At 36.1% G+C, this 15568-nt stretch overlaps 1 protein-coding gene across 5 annotated transcripts in view; it reads left to right on the top strand.

Annotated features, from left to right (window-relative positions):
* Window positions 1–15568, top strand: part of PCNX1 (pecanex 1) — a 187112-nt gene that overhangs the window by 112293 nt on the left and 59251 nt on the right. For all 5 annotated transcript variants that reach the window (XM_055436674.2, XM_055436675.2, XM_055436673.2 and 2 more), the window contains 5 exons: window positions 1585–1756; window positions 2239–2349; window positions 5173–5264; window positions 14458–14567; window positions 15186–15291. In XM_055436674.2, coding sequence (XP_055292649.2) covers window positions 1585–1756; window positions 2239–2349; window positions 5173–5264; window positions 14458–14567; window positions 15186–15291 — 591 coding nt within the window. The remainder of the gene's footprint in view (window positions 1–1584; window positions 1757–2238; window positions 2350–5172; window positions 5265–14457; window positions 14568–15185; window positions 15292–15568) is intronic.

Genomic DNA, 15568 nt, shown 5'->3' with positions numbered 1-15568 from the left:
TTTGGCATAGTCAATGAAGCAGAAATAGATGTTTTTCTGGAACTCTCTTGCTTTTTTGATGATCCAGCGGATGTTAGCAATTTGATCTCTGGTGCCTCTGCCTTTTCTAAAACCTGCTTGAACATCTGGGATTTCACGGTTTACATACTGCTGAAGCCTGCCTTGGAGAATTTTGAGCATGACTTTACTAGCGTGTGAGATGAGTGCAATTGTGCAGTAGTTAGAGCATTCTTTGGCATTGCCTTTCTTTGGGATTGGAGTGAAGACTGACCTCTTCCATACAGGCTAGTTATTTTATACACGACCTTCAGTTTGACTTTGTCTGATAGTTCTTATTAGATACAGGCTCTCCTTTTTTGGTAGAAATATTACAAAAGCAATATGTTCTCAGTGTATCATATAAGGAAGCACATAATAACTGATTTATGCATTTACTGGTGATAACTGATCTTTTGTCTAAGGATAGTGTCTGCAGTGTTTTTCAAACTCTGCAGTGTTAACATTCTGGGCCGGATAATTGTTTGGTGAAGGTTTGGGGTGGGGAGGCTCTGTCCTATGCGTTGAAGGATGTTTAGCATCATCTCCGACTTCTACCCACTAGATGCCGATAGCATACTCACCCTAGTTGTGACAACCGCAGTGTGCAGACTTTACCAGGTGTCCCCTGGAGGGTGAAATCTCCCCCAGCCCCCGCCCGCCCCCGGCCCTTGAGAACCAATACTCTAATCTTATCATTTTTCTCTTGTAGTCAATAACTGTATAGAGATACTTGAGATTGTGTGTATATCCTGTTGCTCTGCACATCTCCACTGACTTGCTTTTAATATCTGTTGATGTTTCTTGGCTGAATCAGTTATCATTTCTTGGTGACCAGATAGTGATTTTTTTAGGTCCATGTTTCCTTCCATATTTATTAGTTGACTTCTTATTGTAAGTAAGAACTTTCCCTTTTCTTGTATTGGTGTGGTTTCACAGACTCTTACTTTATCAAATGGACCATAATGTCACTATCATTACTTTTGATGTTCAAATTGTCCCTGATTTGGCCATTGAGAACCCGTCAGCGGCCTTCCTTGTCCTTTTGACATACCTTTATCATTTTAAAAGTGTTTTCTCCATTTGGAGCACAGTAATTTATTCCAGGCTCATCTTATACTTTCCCTGTCTTAGCCTGAAACCAACCTTTTCTCTGTGGATCCTTGGTTCCTTTTAGTGAGTATTGTTATTTATAAACTAAGATCGGTTTGCTAGTAATCTTTATTACTAGACTGTCATTGCTGCTAGGTCCTCTCAGTGGATAAAACTGGAAAAATATATGTATACACATGTACTCACACATTTATTCATCTGTCTGCATTATTAAAAATAATGAGTTCATACTGATACTTAATTTCAATCTAATATCCTAAGGTTTATTCTGTTCTTCCTCCTTTCCATATTTGTAATTCCCTTCTGCCACAGTCAGAAACCTGACTTCATATGGAAACATTATGAATCTTCAGAATATAAGCCATCAAAGATCTCAGTAGCTAGTTGTGACTCTTCAAATTAACTAAACTGGCTTCTTTTTAATGTCCTTTTCAGGGTCATAATCGTATCATTGCCTACAGTAGACCAGTTTATTTCTGTTTGTGCTGTGGTCTTATTTGGCTCTTGGATTATGGTAGCAGAAACCTAACGACAACCAAGTTCAAATTATATGGAATAACTTTCACCAATCCTCTGGTGCTTATATCAGCCAGGGATTTAGTTATAGGTGAGTCATCTTAAGGTATTGTAGGTCTTAACATTATTTGTATACAAACCATTCACTGATCAATAGACTGATTATATAGGTAAAAATAGTTTTGGTGGACTTATTTTGCTGTTTATTTAGTATCCTCTCAGTAAGGAACGAAAAAACTGTAGGGCACCAGGAATGAAAAACCTGATGATGAACAAATGTAGCCTATGGAATGAGAGATTTCCCTTGGATCTTTATCTCAAGTTCCTGTTATGTGAAACACTAAATTGTTCATAGTTGGAAAGATTATTTAATCCTCAGGCAGTTATGTAGAGAAATAATTTAAAATGGTAACTTTAAGAAATTTGCTTTGTAGTTTCTAGCAATTGTAAGAAACTTGCTTAGTAATCTATATTAATTTTGGGTTCCTTTTTATCATTTATTTTATGATCTTAGGTGAACAAAAGGATGGATGGGACATGCTATTTTTAACTTGCTTTTCTTTCCTTCTGTAGTGTTTACACTCTGTTTCCCAATAGTATTTTTCATTGGTCTCCTGCCTCAGGTGAATACATTTGTGATGTACCTTTGTGAACAATTGGATATTCATATCTTTGGTGGTAATGGTGAGTACTTCCTTATAGAAATTAAGTTTAAAGTATTACTTTTCCAGATCATTAAACAATAAACTGACCATTAAGTTTCTTTTCCAGTTTCTATTTTAGAATTGAAATTAGAAAGAAAAGGCACTATTTAATAATTAAAGATTGCACAGGAATTAGTTTGTATATAGGAAAAAAATAGTCAAGTCTGCCGCTTTAGTGAAAGATCTGGGAATAATGGATGGAGTTGATTTGTAACAAGTGTTAAAATACTGTTACCTTAAAGTTACAGTGAGTTACATGGAACTTATATAGACTTATGAAATATTTATAAAAGATCAAATAGTTTGAGCTCTGATTTATGGCATTATATTTACATTTTGAACTAGTGTATGCATTTGATATTCTATATATTTAGTTTCAGAGCTTTGTTTCATTTTTAGAATCAGTTCAGTTCAGTCGCTCAGTCGTATCCGACACTTTGCAACCTCAAGGACTGCAGCATGCCAGGCCTCCCTATCCATCACCAATTCCCAGAGTTTACTCAAATTCATGTCCATTGAGTTGGTGATGCCATCCAACCATCTCATCCTCTGTTGTCCCCTTCTCCTCCTGCCTTCAGTCTTTCCTGGCATCAGGGTCTTTTCCAACAAATCATTTTGTATCAGGTGGCCCAAGTATTGGAGTTTCAGCTTCAGCGTCAGTCCTTCCAATGAATATTCAGGACTGATCTCCTTTAGGATGGACTGGTTGGGTCTCCTTGCAGTCCAAGGGACTCTCAAGAGTCTTCTCCAACACCACAGTTCAGAAGCATCAATTCTTCGGCGATCAGCTTTCTTCACAGTCCAACTCTCACATCCATACATGACCACTGGAAAAACCATAGCTTTGATTAGGTGGACCTTTGTTGGCAAAGTAATGTCTCTGCTTTTTAATATACTATCTAGGTTGGTCATAACTTTCCTTCCAAGGAGTAAGCATCTTTTAATTTCATAGCTGCAGTCACCATCTGCAGTGATTTTGGAGCCCAAAAAAATAAAGTCTGCCACTATTTCCCCATCTATTTGCCATGAAGTGATGGGACCAGATGCCATGATCTTAGTTTTCTGAATGTTGAGCTTTAAGCCAACTTTTTCGCTCTCCTCTTTCACTTTCATCAGGAGGCTCTTTAGTTCTTCTTCACTTTCTGCCATAAGGGTGGTGTCATCTGCATATCTGAGGTTATTGATATTTCTCCCAGCAATCTTGATTCCTGCTTGTGTTTCCTCCAGCCCAGCATTCCTCATGATGTACTCTGCATATAAGTTAAACTAGCAGGGTGACAATATACAGCCTTGAGGTACTCCTTTTCCTATTTGGAACCAGTCTGTTGTTCCATGTTCAGTTCTAAATGTTGCTTCTTGACCTGCATACAGACTTCTCAGGAGGCAGGTCAGGCGGTCTGGTATTCCCATCTCTTGAAGAATTTTCCACAGTTTATTGTGATCCACACAGTCAAAGGCTTTGGCATAGTCAATGAAGCAAAAGTGGGACACCTAAACCAGAATGCTTTTACATTTTACTAAATAAGATTTTTAGAAATATCTCTGCCTTTAGAGTAGAATATGTGGATATGAATTGATACCATTAGAAATGTATTCCCCTGTTGTATGTACATTCTATTTTCAAAATAATTAAGACCATACCAAAATTACTCTGGAATAATGTTCTGCAGAACTTTAAAATAACACTTTGGTCTGTGGTTAACTGAGGTTAAAATATACCCTTATTTAGTTTAACCATCCAACATTTTACTGAGAGATAAGTGTACAGCTAGAAAAAAAAATATGAAAGGGAAAGAAATTACTGACCTTTATTCATCACATTTTGCTGTCTTTATCTCCCAAGTTCAGCATTGAAATTATCTCTACTGATAAAGTGTTGATATTATGGTTTAAATTTTAAATAGAAGCTAAGCTTTTTCTATGTTGCTGTGTATCTAGAGCATTTTTAATGTTTTGAAATTTTGAAGGAGCATGAATTAAGAACAGTTGGTATTCAGCACAGCTTAATGGGTAGAAAGCAATTTCAGTATTTAGGGGGCTATTGTAGGTGCTATATTAATCTGTGGAGAAGGTTTAGTGTAGATAATTTAAAATAGTGGGCTTCATCATAATTTATAAACTTGTGCTAGGTGTAAGCTTTTTAATATCTCCTAAATAAAAATTTTTCTTGTAGTTTTTTTTTTAAGGTCACCATATAAAATTACTGTTGGAAGTCTGTCATTTTAGCCATCCTTTCTTCCTTATTATTAGTAATCCCATTGGATCTGTTTTTTTGTTGTTAGTAATTAGTCAGATCTATACTTTTTGTGAGAATTAATTAACTGATTATAGGAATATAAATTTACTTCTGTTGTAGCACAAGTTCTGTTTACATAGGCAGACTAACATCTTTTAGTGAAAATACATTTCTAGTTTCTTTTGAGGCTCTTTGAACTTTATTTTCCCAAACTTATAAATAATAAGGTACATTCTTAAAGCACAATATAGGTATAATTTTTTCTACTATAGATAAATATAGTAGTAAAATAAAACAAATAAAAAAAGGTTTTTTATTACTTTATTACTTCCAAGGTAAATATATTTTACCTTGTATCAGAAATTGTCTGTAGTAGACCTGTATCATTTCAAAATTTTTTGAAAGGACAGGATGAAGAAACTCAGTTTTTATAAATTAAGCAAGTAGATATTTAATTATACTCAGTATCATACCATTTAAAATACTTCCCAGTGACTTTTTTATATCAGTTTTTTCCATCCATTTATATGTTTATGAATGTTGATTTCTTTTCTCTTTCCTGTCTAGCCACTACAAGCCTGCTTGCAGCACTTTACAGTTTCGTCTGCAGTATTGTGGCGGTAGCCTTACTGTATGGATTATGTTATGGGGCCTTAAAGGTGAGCATTATATGTAGTGTGTTTTGTCATTAAGGCTACTTTTCTATTAATATATGAAAATTGTTTTAAATTGACTAATTACTTTTTTCCTGGTATGTCTTCAGTATTAATTTCCATGGTCTTAATATGTTGAGCATTATTCTCATTCTCATTTATTTTGAATTTGAAATTTTATAGTTAATTATTATTAAAAGAAAATTCTTTTCCATGCAGTAATAACAGGTTAATATTAGAAGCAGATTATTAAAAACTAAGCTGGTCTAGGATAGAGGTGGGGCATGGTGATAACAGAATATGAAATTAATTTTAGATTTTTCCTTAAGAATATGTGTAACTACTCTTCATACCGAGATTTTTTTCAAACTTAGAGAACAAGTTCAAGTAATGCAATTTAAGATTCAGTCTAGTAAAAATAAATGCACTGATATTTAATGTCATTATTAGTTTAGAAGAAATTTGATGAGCCCTATTAACTCCATTTTTAAGTGTCACCAAATTATAAGTAAACATTTTAGCTTTCTCATAAACAATTCTTGGTATTCGTTTCGGTGATTAATACAAGATAAACAGAGAATAATAGGGTTGAAAGGGTTATGAGAAGGGGCTCATAGCATCCTTCCTTGATTCATGTGCTCAGCAGCATTTACTGTGCTTACTCTGTGCCTAGTTCTGTGCTAAGTACCATTTTCTGCTTTTCAGTTGCCAGTGTGTTAACTGTGGTTAACAGGTTAATTGATGCTCTTAACTGAGGGTGAATAGAGGGGATGAAGGCTGTGAAACAGAGTATTACAGGTATATGAACTAAGACATTATCCTCTTCAGCCTAAAGGGATTAGAGATGATTTTCCAAGGGGGTGGTTTTTTTACCAAAATTTGAAGGACAGTAGGAATTAGCTAGTTGAAACAAGGGATGAAGAACCATCGAGTTGTAAAGAAAGTGTGTTGTGTACAGGAAACAGCAAATAATTTGGAATTGTTGGAAATTTGGGTACATGAGGAAAGATGGCCTACAGTAAGGCTGGAAAGGTAAGCAACGGCTGGATTTTGAAATATCTTTTGTCCTGAATGTATTGGGTGGAGATGGAAGACCATCAAAATAATTTGAGGTAAGGCAAGGAAATGATCAGTGTTGGCATTTTAAAAAGATTACTTGGTCCCCAGTGTGAAATACAAGCAGGTAGGATCAGAAGTAGGGAGTCTCTTGTGCTGCCATCTTAAAATGATAAGGGACTTAATGAAAAATGGACTCAGTGAATATATTTGGGAACTCAGTGATTAAAGAGAAAAAAGCCCAAGTAGGATCTGGGATGACTTCTGGGTGGGTGCTGGTTTGAACAGCTGATTACATAGTGATATTAATGCACATGATTGGAAGTCTTTGAGTTTACTGGGGAAGGGGATTGTTTACATTTAGACACTTCTATTTGTTGGCATTAATGGGGTATCCAGGGATACATAGTGGGTAGTTATTTGTGGTAATGATGGAAAGATTTAGAATTCATCAGCAAATTAAAGTATAAGAAAAAGATTGCTACCCTGGGTTGACAGGAGAAAATGGACATGGATATAACCCTGGGAAATGCCAATATTTAAGCAATGAATATTAAGCAGTGAATGAAACAAAACCCAACAAAGGAAACTTCAGAGGTGGTACAACGTGAAAAAATTTTTTTTTAATTTGGCAGTTAATAGGATATTGGTGGCTTGAGCAAAATAGCTTTTTTTTTGGTATTTTGGCTGAGGAAACTAGCTAGATTAATAGAAATTTAGATTTGAATTGATATTAAGGAAACGTTTTCTACTCTCTGTAGAATATAGTTGAGAAGGCTGTGTGCATGAGATGATTGTTTCCTGAGTTTTGTTTTCTAAAAAAGATCTGAGGCTTGATTGCATTTAGAAGGGGAGGTAGGAAATTGAGCAGAGAGGGAGATGCTTGATGATGGCCCAAGGAAGAACTAGAGGTAATGAATGAGATCCAAATCCAAGCTCTCCCAGGTACACCATCTAAAGCATCCTGGTATAAAGGTTTCAGATCTGTGTTTGGAGAATATGTTTTGGAAAATGGGTCATTATTTGGAAATTGCAGCCATAGAAGTTAACAGTGCAGTAAGTTTTCTAATTTTCCAAAAGCCAGTTTAACTCTAATTATGTAGCAGAAGAGCAACAGTTGTAAAGCTGCCAACTAGTACCTTGTGTCCTAAGACAGGCAGGGAGATATATGTTTTTTTCCTTCTTTCTTGGCCATGGCATTTTATACCAGACTGTCTGAGTTTTAGATGTTCCCCATTGTAATAGAATAAATGTGCAGATTTGGTTATGTAAATGAGTAAAGATTATATACAAAGATTTTATCATAGAAGTGTTTATAACAGCAAAAGTTGTAAATGACCCAATATTTGTCATTTGTGACTAATTAAATTAATTATGGTATAGCCCTACAATGGAATACCATACAGTCATGAAAATGAATAAAAATAGATTTTTATGTGCAAATGTGTGATTTCCAAGATGTATTATTTTTCTTTTTTCCAAGCTGTATTGACATATAGTTGACAAAAATTAAGATATTTAAAGTGTACATGATGATGATTTGATATACATTGTGAAAGATTGCCCCCCATCAAGTTAACACATTTATCACCTCACATATTTACCTTTTTTTTTTTATTGGTAAGAATGTTTAAATTTGCTCTCTTAACAAATTTCAGTTCTGCAATACAGTGTTATCAACTATAGTCACTGTGTTATTTATTAGTTTCTCAGACTTTATTCATCTTTTTAAAATTTTTAAAAGTTTATTATTTTAATTTTTTATTAAGGTATAATTGACAAATAACATTATGTTAGTTTCAATATTGAGGTATATTGCAAAATGAGCACCACAATAAATCTGATTAATATCTGTCTCCATGTGTTAGTTGCTCAGTCATGTCCAGCTCTTTACAATTGCATGGACTGTAGCCCATCAGGCTCCTCTGTCCATGGAATTCTCCAGGCAAGAATACTGGAGTGGGTTGCCATTTCCTTCTACAGGGGATCTTCTCAACCCAGGGATTGAACCTGGTTCTCCCGCATTGCAGGCAGATTCTTTCCTGTCTGAGCCACCGGGGAAGCCACTATAGATAATTACAAATATTTTTTCTTATGGTGAGAACCTTTAAGGTTCTATCCTCTTAGCAACTTTCACATACGCAATGCAGTATCATTAACTCTGGTCACTGTGCTGCATTACCCTTTCAGTACTTCAGTTCAGTTCAGTTCAGTCGCTCAGTCGTGTCCGACTCTCCGCGACCCCATGAATCACAGCACGCCAGACCTCCCTGTCCATCACCAACTCCCGGAGTACACTCAAACTCATGTCCACAGAGTCGGTGATGCTTTATCTTAAAACTGGAAGTTTGTGCCTTTTGACCCTCTTTATTCATTTTGCCCACACCTTACCTAAATTCTGCCTTATAACTGTTTGTACTCTTTTACCAACCTTTCCCTGTTTCCCCTACCTCCCAGTCCCTGGCAAGCACTTTTCTGTTCTCTGTTTCTATGAGTTTAATTTTGTTTTCCCTCTTTAAGATTCCACGTATAAATGGTAAAATGCAATATTTGTGAATCTCTGTGGCTTATTTCACCTAGTATATTGCCCTCCAGTTTCATCCATGTTGTTACATTTGACAAGTCTTCCTTTTTTTTTAGGTTGAATGATATTCCAGTGTATGTGTGTGTGTGTGTGTGTTTGTGTGTTAATACAAAGGAAAACAATATGCCAAAAAATAAATGTTCCCTTTGTGCCTTTATTTAAAAACACACTCGATAACTTATATATACATAGAGCATTTATGGAAGAATACACAAGAAATTGATCATAGAAGTTACTTTTGGACAGTTAGATTAATTGAGGAATGTTATTGAATATCTTTAGGAATGGTTTAATTTTTTTTATCTATTCACTAATATAGACATTTATTAGATTGATACAAAAGTAATTGTTTTGGACCATGAATTTATGATTATAAATAGACTTAACTACATCTTTATTGGGCTTCCCTGGTGGCTCAGAGGTTAAAGCGTCTACCTCCAATGCGGGAGACCCGGGTTCAATCCCTGGGTTGGGAAGATCCCCTGGAGAAGGAAATGGTAACCCACTCCAGTATTCTTGACTGGAGAATCCCATGGACGGAGAAGCCTGGTAGGCTACAGTCCACGGGGTCACAAAGAGTCGGAGACGACTGAGCAACGGAACGGAACGGACATCTTTATTAATCAGAATAGGAACCATTACAATCAACACATTTTTGCCAATGAGAAATAAGTTTGTTTATTCCTATAGCATAAAAATCTATGCTTCAGGATTTGATGAACTTGTGGAAAGCATTTTCTGCTTCCTGCTGTTTGTGGAAGTGTTTTCCTTGCAAAAAGTTGTAGAGATGCATGAAGAAGTGGTAGTCGGTGAGAGGTCAGTTGCATATGGCAGATGAGGCAAAACTTTGTAGCCCATTCATTCACCTTTTGAAGTTTGATTGTGCTTTGTGCAATCAGGCATTGTCATGGAGAAGAATTGGGCCTATTCTGTTGACTAATGTGGGCTGCTGGCATTGCAGTTTTCATTGCATCTTATCAGTTTTCTGAGCATACTTCTCAGATGTAATGGCTTCACCAGAATTCAGAAAGCTCTAGTGGATCAGATGGGCAGCAGACCACCAAACAGTAACACAGTGACCATGACCATTTTTGGTACAAGTTTGGAGAAAGTGCTTTGGAGCTTCTTCTCGGTCCAGCCACTGAACTAGTAATCACCGGTTGTTGTATAAAATCTACTTTTCATCACACATCCTAATCCAATCAAGAAATGTTTTGTTGTTGTTGCATAGAAAAAGAGAATATGACACTTCAAAATAGTAACTTTTTAAAAATTTTTCAGGCAGCTCATGAGGCACCCACTTATCCAGCTTTTTCATCTTTCCAGTTTGCTTCAAATGCCGAACAACCATAGAATGGTTGACGTTGAGTTCTTCAGTAACTTCTCCTGTAGTTTTAAGAGGATCAGCTTCAATGATCCTCTCAATTGGTTGTTGTCAAATTCTGATGGCCAACCATTACACTTCTCATCTTCAAGGCTCTCGTCTCCTTTGCAAAACTTCTTGAACAACCACTGCACATTGTACATTGGTTAGCAGTTCTTGGGCCAAATGCGTTGTTGTTACAAGTTGTCTCTGCTGCTTTACAACCCAAATTTACAACTAAAGTTTTAAAATTGCTCTAATTTACCTTTTATCTAGCACCATTTCTGAAGTAAATATAAACAGCAGGTAATAAGTCATTAGTAAAAATCATAAGCAAGAAATGCACATTAAAATAATGTATAACATAATTTGAGAATGTATCCCAATATCAAACAGCAAAGTTCAACAATGCAAACCATAATTACTTTTGCACCAACCATGAACCATGAACTTCCAGATGTTCAAGCTGGTTTTAGAAAAGGCAGAGGCACCAGAGATCAAATTGCCAGCATCCTCTGGATTATCGAAAAAGCAAGAGAATTCCAGAAAAACATCTATTTCTGCTTTATTGACTGTGCCAAAGCCTTTGACTGTGTGGATCACAATAAACTGTAGAAAACTCTTCAAGAGATGAGAATACCAGACCACCTGACCTGCTTCATGAGAAACCTGTATGCAGGTCAGGAATCAACAGTTAGAACTGGACATGGAACAACAGACTGGTTCCAAATAGGAAAAGGAGTATATTTTCCTTATACAAGGCTGTATATTGTACATCATGAGAAACACTGAGCTGGATGAAGCACAAGCTGGAATCAAGATTGCCAGGAGAAATGCCAGTAACTTCATATATGCAGATGACACAACCCTTATGGCAGAAAGTGAAAAAGAACTAAAGATCCTCTTGATGAAAGTGAAAGAGGAGAGGGAACAAGTTGGCTTAAAGCTCAACATTCAGAAAACTAAGATCATGGCATCTGGTCCCATCACTTCATGGCAAATAGATGGGGAAACAGTGGACACAGTAGCTGACTTTTATTTTTTTGGGCTCCAAAATCACTGCAGATGCTGATTGCAGCCATGAAATTAAAAGACACTTACTCTTTGGATGGAAAATTATGAACAACCTAGACAGCATATTAAAAAGCAGAGACATTACTTTGTCAACAAAGGTCCATCTAGTCAAGGCTGTGGTTTTTCCAGTGGTCATGTATGGATGTGAGAGTTGGACTGTGAAGAAAGCTGAGTGCCGAAGAATTGATGCTTTTGAACTGTAGTGTTGGGGAAGACTCTTGAGAGTCCTTTGGACTACAAGGAGATCCAACCAGTCCATCCTAAAGGAGATCAGTCCTGGGTGTTCATTGGAGGGACTGATGTTGAAGCGGAAACTCCAGTACTTTGGCCACCTGACGTGAAGAGCTGACTCTTTTGAAAAGACCCTGATGCTGGGAAAGATTGAGGGCAGGAGGAGAAGGGGACGACAGAGGATGAGATGGTTGGATGCATCACCGACTCAATGGACATGAGTTTGGATAGACTTCGGGAGTTGGTGATGGACAGGGAGGCCTGGCATGCTGTGGTTCATGGGGTTGCAAAGAGTCGGACACAACTGAGCGACTGAACTGAATACATCTATTAGAAATTCTGACTTCTGATTTTTTTGTTTACATTTTTTCCCTTGAACTTTAAAGCTCATTAAAGGTTAACAGTTTTCCTCTAAGAAAACTTATTACTTACTGTTACACACATACTTCCTCCATCTTTACATATTTTTAAAGAGATTGCTAGAATGTGGGCCATTGTTTACTGAAGTAAAAGCTTTCAGACCCAGTATAGCATGTAGAACAAATTCAGCTTTTAATGTTTTAATCATATTTCATGATTCAAAATTATTAATCTAAATAAAACAAGTCATTTTGAAACCAATTTAAGGATGCTTTTCTTTGTCTGAGAGAAATAAAAAGTAGTGTCAAGCGTTTGTTAAATAATACTTGTTTTGAGGCAAAATTTATACACAGTAAATCTTAAGTACACAATTTGACAAGTTTTGACAGATCATGTACTGGTGTAATATACACCAGCAGTGAGATATAAAATAGTTTCTCACCATCAGAAGGTTTCCTCTTGTTCCTTCCCTGTCACTTTTATTGTAGGTTTTGTGGGTCTTGAACTTCATTCATATAAATGGACTCATACCATCTTTACTCTTTTGTTACTGGTGTATTTTGTGTGATGTTTCTGAGATCCATCTGTGTTATTTGTATCAGCAGTTTTTCCCTTTTTATTGCAGAGAAGTATTTCCCAATTATTTTTTAATCCTCCATATTTCCATTATATGAATATGTCACAATTTATCCACTGTCTTAGCGATGAGCATCTGGGTTGTTTCTAATTTAGGGCCATCCTGAATAAGGTTGCTCTGGATGTTCTTATGCAAGTCTTTTTTGTGGACATATGTTTTCATTTTTCTTAAATGGATAACTAAAATGGAATTTCTAGTTTTCCAAAGCGATTGTACTGGACATCTTTTTTTTCAGTTTTACTTTTTACCGAAGTTGTACATACTTATCTTTCAGAGTCAAACATCCTATCTTTCAGAGTCAAATATTTTTACAAGAGTGCCAAGACTAGCAGTCCCCTACCCCTTTTTCCCTTCCTCAGAGTTATCATTTTCAGTTCTTTGAGCTGATTCTTTTGGTGTTTGCCTCCATATCTCTAAGTAACTAACTTATACTTCTTATAATTTGTCAAGTTTTAGGCGTTAGCCATGGACTGCACATCATGGAAGCTGTAGGCTTAACTTTGTTTTGCCTCTCTCCCCACATTTCTGTTAGACAAGTCTTCCTTGTCTCCCTCATACCCCTGATATGTTTTCCTCATCATCACTATGCCAATGCTGTTCTTACATACATTTCATTTTCTCCTCTATTTTATTGCCTTATGTATTTATCTCTTTCATTCTGAAACTCTTCACATACTGTTGAATTTCATGCTCAGTAAATTCAAATGTTTAAGAGAGTTCAGTTTTTGGTTCCACCAGTTAACTGGGCATACTTACACCATCTCTACCTTAGTTTCCTCATGTATAAATTAGAAAGTAACAGTACATATCTCCAAGGATGGTTGTAAGAATTTATAAATACTTACAAAGATCTGAGAAAGGAGCTTGATACAGAGTATGATATACATAATATGATGATGGTAAGATTTTTATGTAGCCATTAAAGAAAAGGTCTCTGTTGTGATGTGGAACAATTTCAAAAACTTTATTATTAAATGGGTAGGGGAAAGCAGGTTGCATAATAAACTACCATTTGATTACCTACTCCACCATTCTCCCCTCTTGAATCCCCAAAGAAAAAGGTGCTTACCTCACAGGCCATACTTAAGAACTGTTCTGTTCTGTTCTGTTCAGTCGCTCAGTCGTGTCCGACTCTTTGCGACCCCATGGACTGTAGCCTACCAGGCTTCTCCGTCCATGGGATTCTCCAGGCAAGAATACTGGAGTGGGTTACCATTTCCTTCTAACTATTCCTTTTACCAGTGTTGTCTACTCTGTACCAGGTACCATGCTAGCAAACTCCAGAGATACTGCAGTGAGCAAAGCAGATGTGGCATATCCACGTGTCTGGTTGGCCTCAGAAGCTAGCTTTGTGTTATTTATTTCTGGGAATATACAGCTATTCACTCAAGAAGTACTGAATGCTTAGTGCTCTAGGGAATATAGTGGCGTATGAACAAAGGCATCCAGAAAGTAGCGTACCAAATGTCAACGGTTTGTTTTGCCTCAAGTATTATACCATGTGTTGCCTTTTCTTGCTCCATTATTATATATAATCAGAAGTTTGCTACAGCAAGTTATTTTGTTTTTCAAAAAATAGGACATGGTTTACTATAAACTTAATACCACTTAAAATATGACATAAATTGATAGCAGTATGTATCAGAAACAAATGTGTCATTCCTAGTGTATAATAGAGCTTTAGTATCAAAAGCAACCTGATGATCATTTAGCAGTTAGATTCTAGTTCATCAGAAAGTAATAAATCTATATGGAATAAAATGAAATTGATAACATTACTGAAAAGGTTTTGTTTAATTCAGTTATCTTTCTCCAAAATACTGACATAAAAGGATTATATGATAGATTGTGAATTAGAAGCATATTGTTTTGTCAAACTTTTTTTTTCCAACAGGATTCTTGGGATGGCCAGCATATTCCAGTACTTTTCTCCATTTTCTGTGGCTTATTGGTGGCAGTATCATATCATCTCAGCCGACAAAGCAGTGATCCATCTGTGCTTTTGTAAGTGATGACTTGTTTTTGAATTAGAGAAATTTAAATAAATTGGCGTTTCTTTCAAATTTAACTTCCAAGATCTGTTTTTCCACTGCATTGTCAAAACACTGTTGACTTATCTATATTTAGTTTCAAAATATATTAACTTTGGGTCATTGTAATCACCAAGGCCAAGAGTATTTGTTAGCTTTTAGCTTTTTGTCCTCTAAGATGTAACACTGTATTTTCATTAAAATATTCTTATTGTATGCTTACTTATGGCATCTTAAACTTTGTCATTTGTTAATTAGTAAATATGGGCTTTCCTGGTGGCTCAGACAGTAAAGAATCCATCTGCAGTGCAGGAACCCTGGGTTCAATCCCTGGGTTGGGAAGATCCCCTGGAGGAGGGCATGGCAACCCACTCCAGTATTCTTGCCTGGGAAATCCCCATGGACAGAGGAGTCTGGCAGGGGTAGTCCATGGGGTCTCAGAGTCAGACACGACGACTGAGCGACTAAGCATGCATACACACGATGAGTAGATATACTTGGATCACTTCGTTTTCTGTTATATCATAAGGTGTAGCTGTCATTTGAAGTAAAAGTTTATAGATTATGATTTTCTCTTTCTTTTAACATAAAGCTCTTTGGTGCAATCCAAGATTTTTCCAAAAACAGAAGAGAAAAATCCAGAAGACCCTTTGTCTGAAGTAAAAGATCCACTGCCTGAAAAACTTAGAAATTCTGTTGTAAGTTCTAACTTTTTAAGATCACCTCAAATAATTAAATTTTATACAGTTCATCATGTTGTATAATGAACATTTTAGGGGGTAACACAATTTTAGTAACTGGAAAAAGTACATGTATATTGTTATTGTACATGGTTGGTGGTTTTTATTTCAGATTTTCACATGTAAGAAACGCTCATTCCTTAAAGTTTGTTTTGATGTAGAACAGTATGCTAAATATTCATTTTAGATAAGGTGAAAGAATACACGGAAGAACTGTACAAAAAAGATCTTCACG

This window comes from Moschus berezovskii, chromosome 9, assembly GCF_049115385.1.
Source record: "Moschus berezovskii isolate FMDL1 chromosome 9, NW_MosBer_1.0, whole genome shotgun sequence".
Classification (NCBI taxonomy): Eukaryota; Metazoa; Chordata; class Mammalia; order Artiodactyla; family Moschidae; genus Moschus; species Moschus berezovskii.
Note: the sequence above shows the minus strand (reverse complement) of the source record. Positions and strands in the feature narration are given on the sequence as shown.